General features: G+C 40.5%; 1 protein-coding gene across 1 annotated transcript; it reads right to left on the bottom strand.

Annotated features, from left to right (window-relative positions):
• Positions 1 to 201: 201 nt before the first annotated feature.
• Positions 202 to 21,023, bottom strand: gys2 (glycogen synthase 2). The gene is made up of 16 exons (XM_051392032.1): positions 20,823 to 21,023; positions 17,593 to 17,774; positions 16,493 to 16,684; positions 16,193 to 16,378; positions 13,578 to 13,722; positions 13,321 to 13,438; positions 13,045 to 13,165; positions 12,324 to 12,430; positions 10,895 to 10,954; positions 10,679 to 10,757; positions 6,464 to 6,577; positions 4,111 to 4,237; positions 2,983 to 3,078; positions 2,655 to 2,818; positions 2,406 to 2,486; positions 202 to 895 (listed from the first exon to the last, which is right to left on the bottom strand). Exons 1-16 carry the CDS (start codon positions 20,944 to 20,946, stop codon positions 674 to 676), a joined length of 2,118 nt encoding a protein of 705 aa, XP_051247992.1. The 5' UTR covers positions 20,947 to 21,023; the 3' UTR covers positions 202 to 673.
• Between the last annotated feature and the right edge of the window lie 1,030 nt (positions 21,024 to 22,053).

Genomic DNA, 22,053 nt, shown 5'->3' with positions numbered 1-22,053 from the left:
GCACACACCATTTTCCATTCCATTTGAGGCTAGGTTGCCCTATATCACATTTAATTAGGATACATTAAGTATACACCACCGAGTTCAAGATGAGTCATCAAAAGTACTGTTTCATAGGAGGAGAATATACAATATAAATACTCAAAAATAACCTAACATATTTGACAGACTGACAAATTAACAGGCATACAACATTAGAAGTGATTAGAAAATACATTTTTTATTTCAATGTCATTAAGGCAGACAAGATTAGTTAGACATTATTGGATTACATTAGAACATATAACTGTGTGTCGTCTGCATAGTGATGGAGGTCATCATTCTGTGGCCTAACTGAGGAAGCACGTTGAACACAACAGTTGGCCCAGAATGGAGCCTTGGGGAACGCCATGATTAAACTGAGCCTCGAGACCGGGTTTTGTGATGGACCTGGATCCGGGCTAGTAAATAACTTGCATAACTTTTTTTTAATTTTAACTCAAATCCACAAACCTTCAAGAAACGTTCAATTTGTGTTTCTTATTTTAGTGCAACCTTCGCAGCAGTGGTGGAAGTACACTAAGTGATGGCAGTGGAGATGGGGGATTTTATTGCAGCGGGTGTGTAAGAATATGATGATAATTACTCACTACACATCCAGCAGTAAACCTGTGTACAATCTGTATGGTAGATTTCAGTTGCCTGACTCTCCTGGTTGCTTCTTCTTGCCCTCCGGCACGGCACCCAGGACGAAGGGGGCCTTGATGTTCAGCCGGTCCCTCTCAGCCTCCTCGTCTTCATCATAGGGCTCGTCATCATCATCGTCCTCCACATCACTGTGGTGGGGGGTGGAGTGGAGGGAGGCAGATGGTGAAGGGGGCACCGAGTAGGGCCGGGGGTAACGGAAACCTTCTGCCTGTGGAAACAAAGCACTAAATTCAATTCCAAGCAGTTTTCAGTGCATTTCTATGAAAAATATTCAGAGACTCAAAATTTGCTGCAAACAGTTCCTTCACAATCAGTTGCCTCCTGGATTGTATTGAAAAAGCTGCAACATCAGTAATCTCAGACTTACCATCCCCTCTTACATTTTTTGTCTTTTATTCTCATTTTCCCTTTGTGCCTCCTATTCCCTTTTATTTGCCCCTTCTATTCCCCTCTTCTTCCCTTCTTCCTTTCTATTCTATCCCTATTTCTTTCTTGCCTTTGTATAACCTCCTGTCCTTACTTTAATTTTTTTCTTTCCTTCACTCCCTCCTTCATCCACCCCCATTTCTCTCCCTCGTACTTCATTTCTCCCTCTTACCCATCATCCATCCATTTTCTCTCTCTTTCCTTCCATTTTATGAACTATTTTTTCTTTCAATCTTTCATTCCATTTCCCCTCCATTTCCCTTTCCCATTTCTTGGTTCAGCCCCTCTATTTCCCTCCTACCTTCCATTCTCACTCATTCTTTCCTCCCTTCAGTGCTTGCTTCTTTATCCCTATTTCTTCGCCTATCTCCGTTTTTTATACTTCTCATATTAATAAATTTCAATGATAAACAAAGATTTTATCTAATTAACTGAAATTCAAATTTGTACCAAACCTGAAAACTGTGTATCAGATACCTTATCAGTCATAGTCCATGGATAAAAGAAGGATGAGCGAAACAAGAAAGGGGCAGTCTTTTTTTATGCAACTACAGCACACTCCACGATGACATTCATCCAAATGTTAGGCTGTCAATTAAAGCCTGACAAATGTGGGTAAAATCAAACAATATCTACTGTGCGTCAGTCAGTACATGGAAGGTATTCTCATGTACATGTATGTGCTGTTAGAGGAAGACTTTTTTTCAAGGTTGTCAGAGAGCATTTCAGTGGGAGCCACCAAAAGATGATTTTCAGACTGTAGCACCATTGCAAACTCTTTGCTGCATCTAATAAGTCACCCAGGCAGACCTGATGGTTTGGTTTAGAAACTTTTGAACAGGAGGAGGTAGACTGGGGCACAGATTCAAAAAAGCCTTGGTTCTTGGCAATGTTCAGCTGTACATGATTAATAGTTACTTTATTCACCCAGTGTAATCAATCAATGCCAAATAAACCACTTTACTAATATGAAATAATATAGATGAATAGCTGCTATTTGTAACTCCAGATAGCCTCCAGCCATGGACAGATTATGAGACAAACGTACCTTGGACAATCTCATGTAAAAGATCCTCCACCCCTCCTATGTATGAACAAGACACCAAAACGACCAGAAAAGACAAGGCGGCATCTCTTTTATTATCTTATCTAGTCTCTTAGTGGTCGTTTTGCATCACCTTGTGGTCATTTTATTTCTCTTTTTGGTTGTTTTGCATCTCTCTAGTCGTTTTGAGTCTTTTTATGGTTGTTTTATGTCTCTTTTTCTAGGTATTAATTTTCCTACTGCTTACCTTCAGAGGGGCCATGGGGTCCATCTTGAACTTGTCTGGGAAAGCTCTGCTAAGGGCAAGATGGCGGGCTTGTATGTAGAACTGCAAAGAAGTCAGAGATACACATAAAACATTTTACATTTAACTGAACATCTTGCTACGTTTTTCCTCCTTTGTTTTGAGACTTGACATTTTCAAGTCTATAATGAATGCACCCAGTAGGGCAACTCAATTCAGCTTGCTCTTGAACTTTTCTTGCACCAAACACACCCGTCCCAGGTATCTCCAGTCCAGCAGCTCAGACAGCCTCTCAGTTCGGTTCCGTTGGATGATGCGCTGGCGCCGAGACTGCTGGCAGAAACTGAACATAAACTGGGTCAGCTGGTTACAGGACTCCTCGGCCGAACGGAACCGCCGGTCCACAATGTAAATACCTGATGGAGACATGCCCTTGAGCATCAGCATGTGGACAGTCATGTAAGTCATGTAATTCCTCAAAATGAAAGGGCTGTTGGCACTTTTAAATGAGGCAGCAATAGCAATGATGTGTGTGTGCACGTGTGTGTATGTGTGTGCACATGGTGCGATATGCCCTCACCATAGGCAGTAGGGTCTGAGACATGCTCCTCCATGAAGCAGCCGAAACCTGAGAGGTTGGTGGTCACACTGGGAATGCCCATTACAGTACATTCACCTGGGGAAGGACAACACAGCTCAGAAAAAAGACATGTGTATTGGTATCAGGTGACAAAATGCAGCATCAAGCAACCATTTTAAAGGTCTTTAAGAACACGTTCTGGGGCCCTCCGCTTCAACATAAGACGCTGTAGGTACCCCTCTAGTGTCATTTGGAAATATGCAACATGCATTTAGACTTTCAAAATAAAGCTTGTTGTGAAAGTGTTACAGTTCGGTTAGGATTAGGAAAATATCTTAACTGACACAACTTCAGCAAGTTTACAAGTAAACTTACATATCTTACTTTTGACTTTTGATTTCACAAGGGACACAAACCATTCATCCACCCCATCACCTCTGTATTCTGACTTTCTTACTCTCTATACTACTACTTTTATACTACCTGACCTGACTTTGATGGTGGGAACGTCCACAAATGCTAGAGCTGGGTACCAAAACACAGTGCTAATATGGCACCAGTTCCTATACAACCAGTATCTACCGGACTGAAGCACAATGCAGATGGTGGTGCTTTGTTTCAGTACCAGAGCTGCCTATTGGAATAGTTGCCCTCTGGTTTGGATATTACAGGCAACAGAGGCATCACCACATGTGCCATCACTAGTTAATATTACGGAAGTTCTCTCTCTACATGGCTCTGGCAGCAGGTAGCCTACCATTAGCTAGCAGCTACCTTAAACATAGTTAAAAAGCTGAGCTGAATGGTAAACGTCTGGCTGTATTTCACTTGAAGGGATTCCAACAAATCAAACTAATTGTGTGTAAAAAAATAATTGCTGAAGTTTAAAGCTGGAGATTGTAAAATAACAACTCCAAATATAAATATAATGCCTTATTGCAGAGGGTCATTAAACCTTGTAACCTGAACTGGCTTGCAGGCTTCATTCAGGCTGCCTTGTTGCAAAGTGTGCATTTGGTATACAGAATGAATCTTTGCCCCCGTGGCTGCTGTGGAGATTTTGAGAAACAGCATTTGTGTGCAGATGCATTATTTGCATTATATTGCAATGTGAGGGTAAAAGGTTACCAGGTGTGTATCCCCATGGTTCATAGTAGGAGGGGAACACTCCAAGGTTACAGCCACGAACAAAGTCCTCATAGTCCATGGGCAACAGAGGACTGGTGGAGGACAGGAACTCAGGGTGGAAGATAATCTTAGAGGTGGAGGACAGACAGGGAGATTTTCAGAGAAATATTGTGGAAACATGGAAGTAAAAATACTCATTCTTCATGAACACTGGGAAATCTTATTTTTTGGTGACCCCTTACCTTTTAGCTATTGCAATCCCCTCAGACTCTTGTGCCTCTTCTGAACATTAAATAGCAAATAATAAACGTAGGCACATTGATCTGAAGTGATGGATAGCTGGCTTCTCACCTGAATTCATTATTTGATCTAAGCTGCCACCAAGTTACTGAAAATTTGTTACAATTACTAGTTACTTTTCTCCAGACTTTAAATATTTGACCAAATACTGCATGTAAAAGTAATTAGTTACCAGGGAAAGTAACCTTTGAGTTACTTTTAAATGTTTGCTTCAATTATCTTTTTAATGCACACAGATGACAAATTTTATTTAGTTATTCCCGATCACCAGAGGGCAGCGACAACTAGCGTTCCTACATGTAAGCTACACTTACTGTCTTGGTTGGTAGACACAGATGTACACATTAACCGAGCTCTGCAACAGTAGTTCATTAGTACATAATCACATCTCTCCTGTACTGCTTCTCTGCATTGGCTCCCTGTAAAATGTAGAATTGAATTTAAAATCCTCCTCCTCACCTATAAAGCTCTTCATGGTCAGGCCCCTTCATATCTTAAAGAGCTCATAGTACCCTATTGCCCACTAGAACACTCGTTCTCGAATGCTGGGCTACTTTTGGTTCCTATAGTTCTAAAGTAGAACAGGAGCCAGAGCCTTCAGTTCCAAGCTCCTCTCCTGTGGACCAGCTTCCAGTTGTGGTTCAGGAGGCAGACGCCCTCCCACATTCAGGTAGGCTTAAGACATTCCTCTTTGATAAAGCTTATAGTTAGGGCTGGATCAGGTGGTCCTGAACCATCCCTTAGTTATGCTGCTATAGGCCTAGACTATCGGGGGATTTCCCATGGTGCACTGAGCTCCTCCTTCTCTCTCTTTCTGCACTCATTCATGTCCCATTAATGCTGTTACTAACTCCACTTTTCCCGGGTTCTTGTGCTTTCTCGTCTGCGGGTTCTCATGGATCCTGGTGGGCCTCCTGCCATGGTCCTGCTTGACTGCCATTGCCAATACTGTTGTTGCTGTGCACCTGTCTGTCTGTCTGTCTCTCGTCTCTCTGCCTTCCCTCTGCCTCTCTCTCTGCCTCTCTCTCTCTCTCTCTCTCTCTCTCTCTCTCTCACCCCAACTGGTCGAGACAGACGACCACCCACCTGGCCGGAGGATCTGTCCTGGTTTCTGCCTTTTAACAGGCAGTTTTTCCTTGCCCTTGTCGCCAAGTGCTTGCTCTGGTGGTACTGTTGGGTCTCTGTAATTAATGTTAAGAGTTCGGTCTAGACCTGCTCTATTTGAAAAGTGTCCTGAGATAACTTCTGTTATGAATTGGCGCTATACAAATAAAATTGAATTGAATTGAATTGAATTAATAAATAATTATATTTGATAATTGGGCCACTGTAAAGTCAGCTGACATTAGATCACAAAGTGGAAAATACAAAATCAAAAGGATCTGCTCGCTTTGTGTACAGTCTTCCACTATTTTCAGTTAAGACCAAAGTAAATAACAATCCTATTTAAAGGTTCAGTGTGTAGGCTTTAGTGGCCTCTAGTTGCAAATTGCAATTAACTGAACAATGCTCGCATCTGTATTTGACCATCTGCGGAGGAGAAACTGCGGTGGCCGCAAACTCATGAAAAACGGCGCTATCTAAAACCAGTATTTGGTTTGTTCTGCCAATACATCCTCTTAAATGTTTCACACTGGACATTTCAATTTTTAATAATTGTTTCTAAATTTGAAAATGTAATTAGTTACATTACTAGTTACTGCCAAAAGTAGTGGAATTGCAGTACCATGTTACTTTGCTTCTGCATGAGTCTGTGCCCCACTGAGCAAAGACTTTTCCTCTAGATCTAGAACTATGATTTTAAGTCAACTTAGTTCAGCATCAAGCATCACTGTGCCTAAGTAAAGCCTCACAGAGCTGCAAGAATGACTGCAAACTCTTAATTCTTTCTACAAAGTGTTCATCACTTGTTCACTTGCTCTTCTAGTTTTAACCAAAATGATGCACATCATTACCAGGCAACGTATGACTGAAGAACTCTTACAAACTGTCTGCAGAAGAGAACACAATGGTAATAAACACACAGAGGAAGCAGACAAGATGTGTTGTGTACCTTGACTCGGTCGTTCCTGGAGTTGAAGAGGCCGATGCGTCTGACGTTGGACAGGATGGGATCAGTTGTGTCGTCCAGCATGTTGTGAGTGGTCACTGGAGGGAGGCTGTGTCTCTGCATATCATTTTGTTTAAAGGAGGAGAGGAGACAGGTCCGTTAGGTCTCTGCTTTGTGTGTCAGCGTGACGGACGCCACATTTACAAACTAGGTGAGATTTATATCATCATGGAGCCTGTTTGCACCTGGTATTAGAATGCCTCTTACGTGAGCCAATCACAAGTGGACAGTTCTAAATACAGTGTAAAGTTGCTGAGGTATTCTGGGAAGCATTTGACTACATATCTTTTGTAGTGTAAACACTAATGTATCCTGGGCCACACAGAATGTCCACCTACTCAACTTATCCTGTAAGTAAACAAACAGTTATTGAGTGATTAGAAACTTTATAACCTTTGAGAAATGTTATCTACTACATATTGTTAATTATTTAAACCTTCTTGTAAATACGAGAAACATTACACATTAAGTTGTTCGGACGGGCCTGCCCCCACTGCTAAAAAAAATCCTAGAGGAAACACTGAATACTATATGTCACACACACACAAACACACAGGCCTAAAGCAGGGGAGGTGAGGAGAAATGACAATGGGTGTTTGATTCAGTGGTCCGCAACTAGTAACCTTTCAGACTGTGATTCTGAGAAGTATTGATTAGTGCAAGCATTATCCAAACCTTGGGCTAATGAATTCTGATTACTGCAACATCACAGCGCAATACAAAACCAGCAACGCTTCATTTTACAGCTCCCATAGCTTCCTATTATTTCCTCCGAAGGAAGTACAATAGAAAGGCTGGAATGTTGAGAATTACTAAAACAGAAACAATCAATCAGTCAGTACATTTCCAATTAATTGCTATCATTACCCAGTGAGCCTTTTACTCAATGCATAACAGGTTTACAGAACTGAACTGAAAATATGAAAGCAGCATACAACATATTCATATGCACGATAATTATCATGGCAGATAAATAATCGTCCGATAATGGGAAATTTACATTATTATAAATGATCCTGATAATTAAATTAGAGCCAATAAATGATCAGTTGATGATGATAATAATTTATTATGTCTATGAGAGCCAAAGTATGTTTGTGACGTTTTTTGATGAACATAAATATTGTCTTTGATGTTTGTTGTTGTTAACAACAGTGATGTCAGTTAGATTCGGTTAGAACAGAGCTGTGGAATATTAAATCATCCATCTTTGCTCACTACATCTCAGCCTTTCTTACCTTCAGGTGTGCATAAAGTACAGGTTATCATCTTCTATTTAAAATACAAAATTGTAAAATGATCAGTTATCTTATCAGTATCGGCCATGAGGAGCAGGTAATTATTGGTTATTTTATCGGATAAAAAAAAAGTATCCATATTGTGCATCCCTATTAATAGTAAACAAAAATTAATGGATATCTACTTGGGTCTAAAAAGAGCAGTTCTTATAAGATTATAAGAGTACGTACCAATAAGTAAAAGGGAACATGATGAGAAGTTCTGGAATAAGGGGGAAACCATGTGGGAACCAGAAATAACACTCACAAAGCTATAGAATTATGTAACCTTGTGTCTTTGTACAAATGATTTTTGGAAATGATGTTATACAATATATACTTTTATATTTACTACTTTTTTAAACTGGTTGTATTTTATTAACACCACAAATGAATTGAAAATATAATAAGTCCCACCCCTTTTTGCTCTGTGCTCTGATAACAGTTGAGCAAGCCTCGGCCAGAACCTCTGTCAACTTCCACCTTTCCTGTACTTATATGTAGATATATATAGATATTCTATGTGCAAGGATAATGTATGTTGAAAAGACAATTTTGGAGATGGTCAAAAGATAAAAGCAATATATCTTAAGTTAGTTAACGTTTAGTAAAATGCTAGCTACCTAGCTAAACAATCTACATTAATTGTCAGCTAGCTAGTTACATCTGATAGCTAATGTTAGAAAAACGATTACGCTAGCCAATGATTTATGTAGACTAGCTAGCTTCAAAATGAGTCTTTTCAACGTAGAGGAGCCTAGCACATCGCTTATCTACGTATAGGAAAGGAGGAAGTTGACCGAGGTTCCAAAAGGTGCGTGGCTTCGGAAGGGTCAGTTGTTTAAAGGTATTATAAGTCTTGAAATGTACAGAAAGAGAGAGACTACTCTACTCGTCGTCTAAGTTTGTGAAATAAACAAGGCTGTAATTGAAAAGTGGGGGTGGATGGGAAATGTGGAGGGCTACACATGACAAATGACAAGAAGAGAAACAATCACAACCGTGCTTCCTCCAATCACTAATCAGGACGAGCCTCTGTCCCATCACTCTCCACACGCTCCGAGTCAATACCAGTCTCACTCCATTTCCCACCACTGAAATATTGATGTTGGCATAAATTCATTTAATTGAGAAAGACCTTTTTCTAAGCACTCGACACATCCGGTCTATTGACCCGTGGTCCGGGGTAGAGGAAGATAATTAACCCACACTCAGCTTGGTTACGGCTCTGACGTTCATTCATGCTTTGCGCTCGGGGGAATCCCCCTTGTGTCCTTTTATAATTCATCTCCAGCAGGGGCCATCGCTCACATTGATCCGTCCCGGGGAAATGCCTTATCCATTCATAAAAATAGAGCTGAGGATATGAGTGTGCTGCTGGAGATTTATCTTTTACAGCATCTTCTATTATTCTGTCTGTTGGCTATTTTTACACTGCTGCTGAATAATGGTGGAGTAGCTCCAAACCTTGGAGCCACAGGACTCCTAACCTAAAATTGTCATTGAATAGTTTTATATTGTGGGAAAGCATATGAAGCTACACAGAAAATAGCTAATAACAGTTGAAAATAGTTTACAGTGAGCTGTTATCCATTAGGGCTGTGTATGGGTAAAAATCAGGCCATAGCATACATATCATTCACTATACTGCAATATACTGCAATTAAATTTTCTTTTTAGGAAAACTGTAGTAGTATGAAGAACACGCCATTACTGTATATGCATAGCATAGCACTAGGTTTACAGCACTGCTATGTAGTTTTCTGGGGGTTTAAACACAAACATTTATGCAGTGTTTTTGAGACTCATTACAATATCATAAAACAAAATATCACGATACTCAAATGTATCGATATTTTCTTACTCCTGTTATTATCCAGAGTAGCTTTGATCACCACAAAGTTCAACTTACATCTGCTGTACTGGAGATGGATACTTCAAAACCAAGTAAAATAAAAACAAAATGATCTGCATATAGCGTATCTGAGAGAAAATGTTTTCCTGTGATTTGGGTGGGTTGACGCTTTATAGTAGCAGAGTACAAACGGAATCAATTCCTAATCCACAAAGATGCACTTCTGTCATGTTTGATCAGCCTGTGAAGCCAAAGGTAAATATCCACATTTATAAAGTCTGCTGTTCACCCAAATTACATTTTCAATACATTTGTCAAATCCTATAGCATCATTTCCTTACTTTTTAATTTCCTTGAACTATGTCCTGGATATTCTGGATAATCCAAAGACTTCACTCTGAAAAGTTTACATAGCGACTTCTTTCTGCTTATGAAATAAAATATTGTCATTGTAGTAATTGTTGTATTGTATTCCAAAAACACAGACCCTTCACAACAATCATTTTATCCCCCGTCATGACCATAGCAAGGTAAATAATATAGAATTACTCGCTCGTGTTACAAACTATTAACCCTGCGAGGGAGCTGGACTCCTAAGATCACAAAATCACGAGATCATGCAAGATCCATCTTGCCAGGCATCAAGCTCTCATGCTTGTATCCAAACTACAGTGGTTCCAATCAGCGTCCTATGAGGAACTTTTTGCAGATGTGGCATGCAAATTGGTTTAGGAATATGCACCACTTAATCACAATATCAACTGATGTAACCAAGCCTATGTAATCACCTCTTGTTTGTGGTTATTTACCTAATTTTGGTGGCCCTGTCTTGTAGAGTGGTCAACATATACTTTGAAGATTTGTATTATTTTAGTTGATATTGTGTTCACATGGTACATATTTCTAAACTAAATTTAAAGAAGACATGTACCAGGTAGAACTTCAGTAAGCAGTCAATCATCAGATGGAAGAAAACAACTTAAAGCCAGTACTGTGAAAGGAAGAATGGGAGGAAGGCTGCAGTACCTGAGTGGCGTAGATAGCTCTCTTCATAATGGTGAAGTCGTCTCGCTCCAGAATGGAGTTCATGTCGGGGATCTCCCCTCTGAGTACGGAGCAAACAATAATTCACACAACACAGAACATGCGCGATCTCCATCTATCACAGAGAAGCAGTGCTGATGTCCACAGCAAATGTGTAAAATCAATAAAGCTGTGGGTTCGCTCAGTGTCCATACTTACTTTAACAGAGCGTCATACAGCTTTTTGCCAAACTTCTCCTTCACAGTGTGAGCTGTGTCCCTGCAAAAGTCAAATTGTTGCATTTGTAAAGCAAGCCCTAATTTGTGTGCTGAACAACAATGACATTAAAATGGAAAACTGAAGCAGCCGTAAAGAACTTTCCGTCAGGATTCTGTTTGAGGCCTAGAGTTTGAAAGACCATGCTGTGTGTCCAGGTCCTGTTTTTAGGTCTGGAGGTTCCAGAAACTGCCGTGAGACTGGGAGGTCACCAGAAGGCTCCCCAAACCAAAAGTGATATATATGACGGTTTCCTTATCTGCTACAGGTACAGTCAGGTTGAAGCACAAAACTACTTGGTTAAGGTTGGGGAAAGAACATGGACATGGCTAAACCAACTGCAAATTAGCAATTCAGCAGAAGAAAATGCATGTTTCCATCCACTACCATTATGTGAATAATTCATTTTTATAACTAGATTGGGTAACCAAGACCACGCCTTGAACTCATTTCATTTCGCTCCCTCTTTGACTCAATTTTCACATGCCATCCCCAAAACCCTTTCTTTTTCTTTTTCCCTTTTCTCTCCACTGGAACCACTGTGGCTCTCCTCTTAGAGCTAAGAAGGGATGGCTCCCCCACTCTTAGTTCGCTACATTAGAACCTTTTTGTAAAACAAGTTTCCACCTCCCATTAAGGGTATTAACTATATTATAACTAATATTATTTTTCAAAAAGGCAAAACCACCATAGATTGTTGGTGAAATTAAAGATTAATTTAAAAATGTTACCGTTAAAAACATTTTTAATGTGGTAATTCATAATGTGCATAAAAATATGTGAAAGGGATAGTCACACACTTTGTCAAGTGATTGTGCTGTGATTAAAAATACAACAAAACATAACAGACACCTCAAACATCATTGTAGAAACTAATGCAGATGGTATGTAGAAAAAATAAATCAGGGATGTAATTTTTGAGCAAAACGAGTTTGGAGTGGATTATTTCCTGTTTAGGGAACTTATTTTACAATTATGTCTGTAGTATGTATTATTTTAAAATAATTTTACACAATCATACATACTTAATAGGCTTTTTTTTTTTTTTTTTTTTTTTTTTTTACAAATTCAGTGTTTTCTTGTTCCTGATGATTGGCCATCGTTCTATTAGACAATTTACGAGTTACTTTACATTTAACTAACAGAAGTGAACCAAATGCTGAGATATAGGCCCACTGTATAGATATATATGTGTACGTTTTCTAGCACGCCCTTAATTTAAGAAGTCCTTGCGATCCCCCATGAAGCTTTGGTGACCCCTAGAGGGGGTCCTGACCCCCATGTTGGGAACCACTGATATAAGGTATTACATGTGCATTATCATGTGTTTATATTGGTATTCATCTGTTATGTAAAGCACATCAGGGCGTACCAGAGCTGTTTCCGCACCGCCTGTCCCTTTAGTGACTCCACATTGAAGTTGTTGGTTTTAGCTGGCATGATGAAGAAGACTATCACTGTCACATCATTTCTGTGGACCTGTGGATAGCGTGGAGATCGAAAAAACAAAGGATGTATGAGTCGTTTGGACAGGAATGCATGCTTCTTTCATTTACATAATATTGCAAAAATTAGACACATCCTTTCGCAGACAGATGCAGAAAAACTAATCCATGCATTTGTTACTTCTAGGCTGGATTACTGCAACACTTTATTATCAGGCTGCCCCAATAAGTCCATTAAAACGCTCCAATTAATTCAGAACGGGTTAGGGTTAGGGTTAGTTACCACGCTCCTCTCCTGTGGAACCAGCTTCCAGGCAGACACCCTCTCCACATTTAAGAGTAGGCTTAAGACGTTCCTCTTTGATAAAGCTTATAGTTAGGTCGCCAAGTGCTTGCTCATGGTGGTACTGTTGGGTCTCTGTAAATAATGTTATAAGGAGTTCGGTCTAGACCTGCTCTATTTGAAAAGTGTCCTGAGATAACTTGGCACTATACAAATAAAATTGAATTGAATTTAAGTGAAGAAGATTTACCTGCCCTTTCTCTTTATAAGGTTCTAATTTGTTTGAAAGTGTACTTTTTGCAACTTTTACACATTTAATGGAAACAGCAGTGCGCTACTGAACACAGAGGACTGAAGGGCCTCACCCGCAGTAGGTAGTTGAGTCTGGACAGTGATTCAAGGAAAATATCAGCACCCTTGTTGGAAAACTCGTATCGTCCAGCGATGAACATGAAGAGGGTTTTCTCCAGGTTGAAGTCCAGATGACTGCCAGAAGGATAGGAATTACAGTCAGGTGTGAAGGGAACAACTCTCTAGTTTAGAATACAGGACTTCTGAAGTAGACTGTTTCAGGCAACATATGAAAGGCCTTCCTCAGTAAGGAGAAAATTAAAAACACTGGGTCTGTAAACTCCACCCACCCATAGAAGTGTCCTCTGACAAACTCCTGGATGCGGGCCTTGCTGGTGGAGTGCAGGTTTTGGAACTCATGCATGGCCGAAAACTTCTTCACATTCAGACCGTTGGGGGTCACCACATCTGTACATCAACACAACAGGTACATCATTGGTAAGTTGTGTTTATAGCGGTGCTGGAGGACGGTAGGGGGGTTGGCCTCCTGACAGTGGTCTGTTCTATCTGTGCAGTATCAAGGTGCAACAGTGAAAAGCTTCCTTACCTGGTGTCCTGTGAACCATGTGGTTGGCCTCCACAGCAGTGATCTGGGACACTGTGGTGAAGACGTGAGCACAGTGGACTGCCGCTCTCTCCAGGCAGTAACGATGGTAGATCTGCCTCTCACCTGCCTCCTTGTCAATATTGAACTACAACACACACATACACACACACACACACACACACACACACACACACACACACACACACACACACACACACACACACACACACACACAGACAGGGGACAGGTCAATACAATTATTAACCATTCTCATTTTTAACCTTCTAGGTTAAAGGCATACTATGCAGTTTTTTAGTTTTGTCGTTGGGGAGTACTTGTATTTAACGTTAACTGTCGTAAATACCACTCACCAGAGCCGTCTCTATATACGGCTCTGCGTCTCTGCACTCACGGCCTGATCCCCTCCCCCCTGTATACAGGTACATGTTCAGTAGGATGGAAGCGTTGGACATCGAACAGGCAAAGATAGACTCCGAAGATGTCTACTGACCAGGTAACGTCTAAGTGAATGCCTGCTAGTGTCTTCCATTGAGGCTGCTTCTTATGTCGCTGATGTATGTGACGTCGCGCCGTAAAGCAATTCGTGATTCTTGCGAGATTTGGCGGGACGCCACCTTTCAGACTTGCATTGCTGGTTCTGCCAGCGGCGTCCCTCTCCTGCTTTGCTATCGGGATGATTCGCTATACTACGAGTTCGTTTACCATCGAAATGACTTCGTAGCTGTTAAGGTAAAAATCATGCATAGTGTGCCTTTAAATGTAAAATCAATTCAATATCAGTATCGGCCCTAAGTCTCATTATTGTGATACAACATTAGTGATATACCGTTAGTTATAATATAATATTATATAATATAATACAATATAAACTTAGTAACAAGAGAGCCTCCTAAATGGACCATTAACGTCCTGTATTTAAAATCCTACTTAAGTTAAAGTACAAAAGGTATTAGCATCAATACTTAAAGTACCAAAAGTAAGTGTTTTAAAATAATATACATTATATTGTTGGATTATATTTATGCATCAATGTGTTCATTCCTTTAATGTTACTGATTTGAATAACTTTATATATGCTGGGTAGCTATTATAATACATCATCATTTAGTAGTTGATTAATATTTTGTACTCATCTAAATCTGCAAAGAAACAAAATGTATCAAACAAATGTTGTGATGTCAAAAGTATAATATATCCCTGTGAAATGTAGTGGAGAGGAAGTATAAAGTAGCATATAATGTAAATACTCAAGTAAAGTAAAAGTACCTCAAAACTGCACTTGCATACAGAACTTGAGAAACGTAGTTACATTCCACCACTGGTAACTCTGGTTAAATTTTACTCCTAACATTTTAATTTTGACTGCAAATGTAGCCTATATCAGTTCCAAATAGCAGTTATCGGTTTCCTTGATTACTAATAATAAGTATCTGTATTGTTCCTGAAAAAAACGTCAATTGACATTTGAAAAAACAATTAATTGACTATTTAAAGTATACTTCATTTCATCACTTTTCTAATGATGCATACTACTTACTTAATAGAATTAGTATGTAGTATGGAACTGGGACACAGGAAACAACATTTAACTCATTTAAAGGTTTACCAGTTTATTTTTATTGATAATGTTTACTCCTAGGCCTGAACCCTACCCTGGCTGCCTGAGTGTGTTCCAGTCGACAAAATCTAAAAATGCATATTGATATGATTCCATCGATAGAATTCCTCTGCACAGGCTTATGGTCGCAAACACCTTGTCTGTCAATGATGCATTCAGTCAGGGAGTGGCCTTTAGCTCCATGCTGACCTTTAGGATGCGAGCAGCAGAGAGCCAATTACAAACATTACACTGACCCCTCCGCACACATTCACACACTCACACACACAACTCAATATCGCTAATGATGCTCTAAGTGGCTGTAAAAGGCTGCGATTTTGGGCCTGAACCTTTGAATGTGAAAATTATTCTGATGGAACAGAAATATGTATGTGTGTGTGTGTGTGTGTGTGTGTGTGTGTGTGTGTGTGTGTGTGTGTGTGTGTGTGTGTGTGTGTGTGTGTGTGCGCGCATGTGTGTAGGCAATTTCAGAATTTACAGCATGTTAAACAATTTATTGTTTGTGCCAAATAAAATGTACACTGTTATCCTGGTAACGGTCTGTGTCTGCCACATATATGTACATAATGTAATTATGATTGCATCAATAAAAGTAAAGAAATATATTCAGAAGTAGTACTGTCAATAGGTTTTTTTGTTTTGTTTTTTTTAATATTTTTGGGGGGTCTTTATTATAGGCCTTTATTATAGTGACAGCTGAAGACAGATAGGAAAGGTGGACAGAGAGAGAGGGGATGACACGCAGCAAAGGGCCGCAGGCCGGATTTGAACCCTGGGCCGCTGCAGCAAGGACTCAGCCTCGGTACATGGGTCGCCAGCTCTACCCACTGAGCTATCCAGGGACCCTGTCAGTAGGTTTTTAAAGACATCTTGTGAAAGGGGTGCCTTGTGCATAAGCTCATTTGGGGGGCCTTGGCATGGAAGAAATAAAAATTAAAAAAAATAACCTAAATGGTGAACCCCGCTGACCTCTCACCTTGTCCAGGTTGTTGTAAAAGTCGGCATTCCCGGCGCAGAGGTATCGTCCCAGCAGGGTGGCGTGTGTGGTGAAGACTGTTGCCATGGGGATCTTGCGGGAGCGAGAGAGAATAAGCCCTGGACCCGCCTGCCACTCGTGGAAATGACCAATGACATTGGGTTTGTCTCCCAGCTGGTCTGTTAACTGGAAAACAATAGTCAAAAATAATGAGTCAAAGTTAGAAACAGCAGTGTTTACTAAACTCAACTCAAAGCTGTGAAATTGAAGGACAGGGAATTCAGTGAAGAGCCAGCTGACCTCTTTGAAGAACCAGGCGATCAGGGAGCCCAGGATGAGCGAGTCGTTGGCCTCTCTGTCGTGGTAGGGCAGGCCGATGCTGCAGGTCTCCCACAGGTCCCCCTTCCAGCGGTCCAAGTTCCAAGCTGCAGAGCTGATGTCAAACAGGATCACGTAGGGGCTGCCCTCAATCAGCCAGCGGCCAAAATGAACCTGCAGCATCAACATCAGCAAAGGAAGCCCACTGAGTGGTACACTGTATAAGAAAACTATTTTCTACCCACCAGTCCAACATGGTGCACTGTAGGCTTGGTTTTAAATTATGTGTAGATCAGACTTATCTTAGTTTACGTTTCTTTGATGTGTGTTAGAAATGAGCCCTAGATTTCTGTTTCATTTATTGTGTATATCAGTTACTCACAAGTAGCTGTTTCTGATAAGGTTTTGAACCCTTCAGAGTAGGTAGGGTTGCTCAGGTGGTTGCAGGTTTCCATTCTAATGGACTAATCAGCTGCTTGTATAGCACATAGCTGTACAGCATGTTGGTCACATGGGAGCACGGTATATCATTTGTCTACTCTTCTGGATCATCAGGGTCTCTGGTATATGACTGCCATCTAGTGGCCAATGATTGGTGGCTGGAGCTGGACTCCATCAGTCCCCTCAGTGAGAGTGTGGTAAACCTTCACAGTGACAGATGGCAGAAATGCTAAAAGCTATTCTTACTGCTGTAGCAATATATGTAACAATATATGTATTAATACATGTAATTGCAATTGTATAAATCATTGTGAAACACCAACTTGATACATGCTCACTGCTGACGAGACTGATTGAAGACTGATTATACAGTAGTAGTTGTTGTAGTAGTGGTTCTATTAGCAATCACAGTAGCTATGATAGCAGTAGTACCACTACTAAAGAAGATTTGTAACTTATATAAGTTGTGCTGTAAGAGCAATATGGGCACGACATTAAGAGAGTTCCAGCCACTGACTATGATTGATTGACGACCCAGACTTTATCATACCTGCCAGCAATTATTCCAAATGAAGGCAGCAGTCCTTGGTTTCATAAAATATATTAAGACATGAGCCACACACACACACACACACACACACCTGGCAGCCATTCTGGATGAGGGCATCCATGGCCTTCCTGATGGCGGGGTTTGGTGGCTCGCAGCCCTCCACCTGGGTCTTAAAGTTGTGTTCGAAGTAGGGCCCCATCATGTAGTAGTTCTCCCCCCATTCATCCACCGTGATCTTGGCTTTGGTCTGAATCACTGTGTAGATTCCTCCGACTGCACGTCCACACACAGCGAGAGGAAAAGGCACGTTTTTAGCTTCTATTCTAACATTTAAATATTAACGTCATTGACAAAGAAGCTGTTTTACATTTGGAACTGTTCTGCTTCAAAGGTCAAAGGTCAGATGGACAAAAGGGCTGACAACTTCAGATATCCAAGAAACAGAAGCAGTGACAAGCTGAACTTTGACATCAACACACCATACTTCTTGCAAACGTGCAATACATCCATATAAAGCTACTAAGAGACTGGTCACATGTTCCAAGATAAAAGTTAAAGGTGCCATATGTAAGATTCGGAAGCATTTACTCGTTATTTTTATAGACTTTCTTGATTTATATGCATTCCAAGTCAGATTTTCCAAGAAGATCCAAAAGGATGTGATGTTTGTGCATGCTCCTGTGTGCCTTCTCTTTCCTCAACATTGTGCAACACTAGCTAATGTGAGCTTATAAATGGAGTCCGCTAACAAATGACCAACTCCCACCACCACATGGAGTCCAACACAAAGTCCAAAGTCAAAGCTAACATTGCTGCAAAGCTTGTGAAATGTATTATGATATTGTGATTTCAGCTGGCTAACATTAGCTTGCTTGTTAACGCAGACAAATGGTGAGCTAGCTTCACCCAGACTCCTGAGGCAGCTGGCTAACGTTACTCAGCGTGGTTGGAGTGGCTAACCTTCAGTGGATATGTTATTTGGCTATCGTTAGCTTGCAAGATTACTTTCCCAGCTAACGTGGTCCATGAAACTAACTTATGTATTATGACAAACGGTGTCACCAACAACAAATGGTGTAACGGTACAAAGCTAACGATTGCTTTCTTCTAGCCAAGAGCGTAAGCTGTAAGGCAGGGGCCTCCAGCTAACAGGAAGTCAGCCTCAGCTAAGCTGGGTTTGGCAGTGTGCTCTTTGTTTTAACATTTGATTGTGGTCTGATTATCGCTTTAGACTCATTTAAAAGCAAAATCTCTGCTTGTTCTGTGTTTAATAAATGTTTTTTTAATATATCTAAATATTCAAATTCAATTCAAGTCAATTCAATTTTATTTGTATAGCGCCAATTCATAACATAATATTAACCTGAGGTTGGTAGGGGCTGTATTGAATTTTCTGTCCAAAACACAGACCACAACACGTGGCAATGTTTTCCACCAGTCTCTCACTCAGCAACAAAAAGACAAATATTGATATGAAAGGCTATCAACGACCAGTGAGCCCACGATGACGTCTGAGCGGCATCAGAGTGCAGGCATTTCATAAGAGCTGAGAGCAGAGAAAACATCACAACCACTGATAACCTCTGAACCCTTTGACTACATGACCACGTAGTAATATAGACTTATATTCACAACTGTCTTCAAATGTTCTGGTCTGCATGTCCAATACTGCATGTCCACATGCAGTATTGGACATGCAGTCATGGACATGCAAGTTCACAGGAAAGAACTGCAAATGTTGTGTTGCAGCAAAGCAACTAGTTATTGTTCCTGTGTGATGTAAAAATCTGAGAGGCTCACATGATAAAAGTGACTCTTCTAACACTGACAGACAGCTCAAAGAAAAATCTGTTATACAAATGGCCTCAGTTACATTATCTGTCTCATGTGCTACTGTCAGGATATAGTGAAAGTTTCAGCAAATATGACAAAAAGTTATTTTTATAAAAGTTTCCCACTGCAGCTTTATTTGACCTTTTTCAGAGCAGCCCTTTTGAAACAGTAGGGTAAACACAGGTTCTGTTCCATTCAGGTCAAACACAGTCAGGGTGCTGCTAGTGTGCATGTTGGCTCACTGGAAAGGCTCTGCTACACTAAATGGAACAGAACCTCAATTAGCATCAATGGTAACACCTGTGTTTACCCTACTATTAATGTCAAAAGGCCTGTTGTGAAAAATGTCGATTGTTTTTATTAATTAAATGTGGTATCTGTGATCACTGTCAACCACACCATTAATGGAAAGATAATGGGCAACTCTTCCTTTAAGTTTTGTGTCAAACTCCAACTTTTAAGTTTTGAAATAAACTAAAAAACGTTGCTGACCTCTAATCTTTTGAGAGCTAATTATAATGAGATAATTCACTTTTCCTCATTAGAAAACCTTTTTAAAAGTTTTAAAAACACAAAATTCTGTTTCTTCTTTTTACTGTTATTTAAAAAACAGTGAACTGTGAACCTGATTTTCATTTTGATTTCATTATTTGGGTGCTTTGGGTGAAAAGAAAATTATCATTAATTATTATTAGTTTATTTCAAAACTTTTCTAACTTCTTTAACATTATTTAACAGTAAATATTCGAAATATTCAGTTATATTGGGCCTTACACACCACAGGACATACTGGTGCCGAAACGTGACTTTCTAAATGTACGTCGGTGCAGTGATTGGCAGACCATTGCCACCTTAACTGCTGTCAAGAGTCAAAGCAGGCTGAAACTGACCCCTGTAAACACAATCCATGTTAATATAATCATTATAAAAGGTACAATGTATTCATCCAGTCCTCATCAAATTTTCACCATCCTCTGACACGCATTAGCATCAGGCTATTGCAGCCAAAGCCATAGCTGTTCCACTGTCACCACTTATCTGCAGTTTAATGTTTAGCTCTTCAGAGGGAGCAGACTCTGTCTGCACACTTTCCAATATTTGTTCTTTATGGGGCAAAGAGGCCAACTTTTACACAAAATAATACCAGTACTGCCACACAGACAGACAGACAGACAGACAGACAGATAGACCTTGAGTAAGAATTATTGGACGTATTTCATTTGTTGCTTTTAGTAAAATCCTCCGTATGGAATTTATATTCAGTTGTTATTATGCAATCAGTGCCAAAGTCAATTCAAAATGATAATAAAGACAATATTCAGATATTTGAAATAAACAGCCTGCCTGTGTATCCTAGAATATGAAACACAATATTTGCATTGTATCATTTTGGCAGTACTCTGAAGGCCTTCTGTAGCTGAACTCATGCTTGGTTCAAACATCTCATTTTGTTGGGAAACCAAAGCACCATTACACTTGTGATCTTACCTTTGTTGGTGACCTCCCAGGCCACCTCGAAGAGCAGCAGGTCCTCCACGGGCAGCTCGTCCTCCTCCCAGGCCGGCAGCAGGCCGCTCAGGGACGTCATGGACAGGGAACGCGACAGCGGCATCTTAGAAGAGGAATAACCCCAACCCTACAAACAGGCCTGCTAGGTGGAGGTCCTGGGCTCAGCAGGGACAGTCCTCCAGAATGCAACAGGACAAGATAAGAGGCACTGACGCCCCGCCTACTGAGGCTGACCTCCAGCAAGAAGGAGGGGACGTTTACCTTCCACAAACACACACACACACACACACACACACACACACACACACACACACACACACACACACACAGATATTGGTGGACTTGTGTGTGATGAACTGAATGTGATTGTGAAATGTATGAATGAAAGCAGGGCTGTCCACTAGGAGAGGGGGAAACACTCTCACTGAGAGAATATTCACAAAGGATGTCGCCATGGTGACGTATCCAATCAAGAATGTAAGCATCATTAATGTAGTGTGGACTACTTGATTTTGTGCTCTTTAAAAATAGATTGTTGTCAATTATTTTGTCCTTAAGAAGAAAAGGTGCAGAGCAAACCAAAATGTTCCAGCGCACACGGGGATAGGACTGACCATTTTATTACATTAAAAACAAAACAAAAAGGAGCGAACTACGCATTTCACATGTTGCTCTGTACTTACTTGCAAATTGCCATTTGACAATTGCCAAAGGGGCAGCTGTGGCTCAGGAGGCAGAGCGGGTCATCCACTAATCAGAAGGTTGTCAGTTTGATCCCTGGCTCCTCCTGTATGTCAAAGTATCACAGCAAAGCGATGTAGAGACCGATGATAGAAAGTCCCCAGCTTTCCACAGTGGGTAGCGGGTCAGGGATCTCAACTTACTTGACAATACTGAACTCCAAATTGCTCCTGATAAAAAAATAACAGTGTAATTCTAACACCAAATTAAACCCATGGTCATTATTTAACCAACTGGGCTAAATATTTTGGGAACTGGTTTGTCTTTGGGCCCTCTGCAGTCTGCTCAGTGGTCAGATTGAACAGGTTTGTGATCTGTCGGTCCATAGTATGTTCAGTTTAGGGATGTCAATATACCAGAAATGTAGTAGTTGATACCAATACCAGTGAAATTCCACGATTCTTGATACCAATTCAATACCATGGTAAAAATGTCCCAATTCAGTTATTTTGTCCCTGATCCCCGTTTA

This window comes from Dicentrarchus labrax, unplaced genomic scaffold (assembly GCF_905237075.1).
Source record: "Dicentrarchus labrax unplaced genomic scaffold, dlabrax2021, whole genome shotgun sequence".
Lineage (NCBI taxonomy): Eukaryota > Metazoa > Chordata > Actinopteri > Moronidae > Dicentrarchus > Dicentrarchus labrax.
The sequence above is the reverse complement of the archived record's forward strand: the minus strand, read 5'-3'. Positions and strand labels throughout refer to the sequence as shown.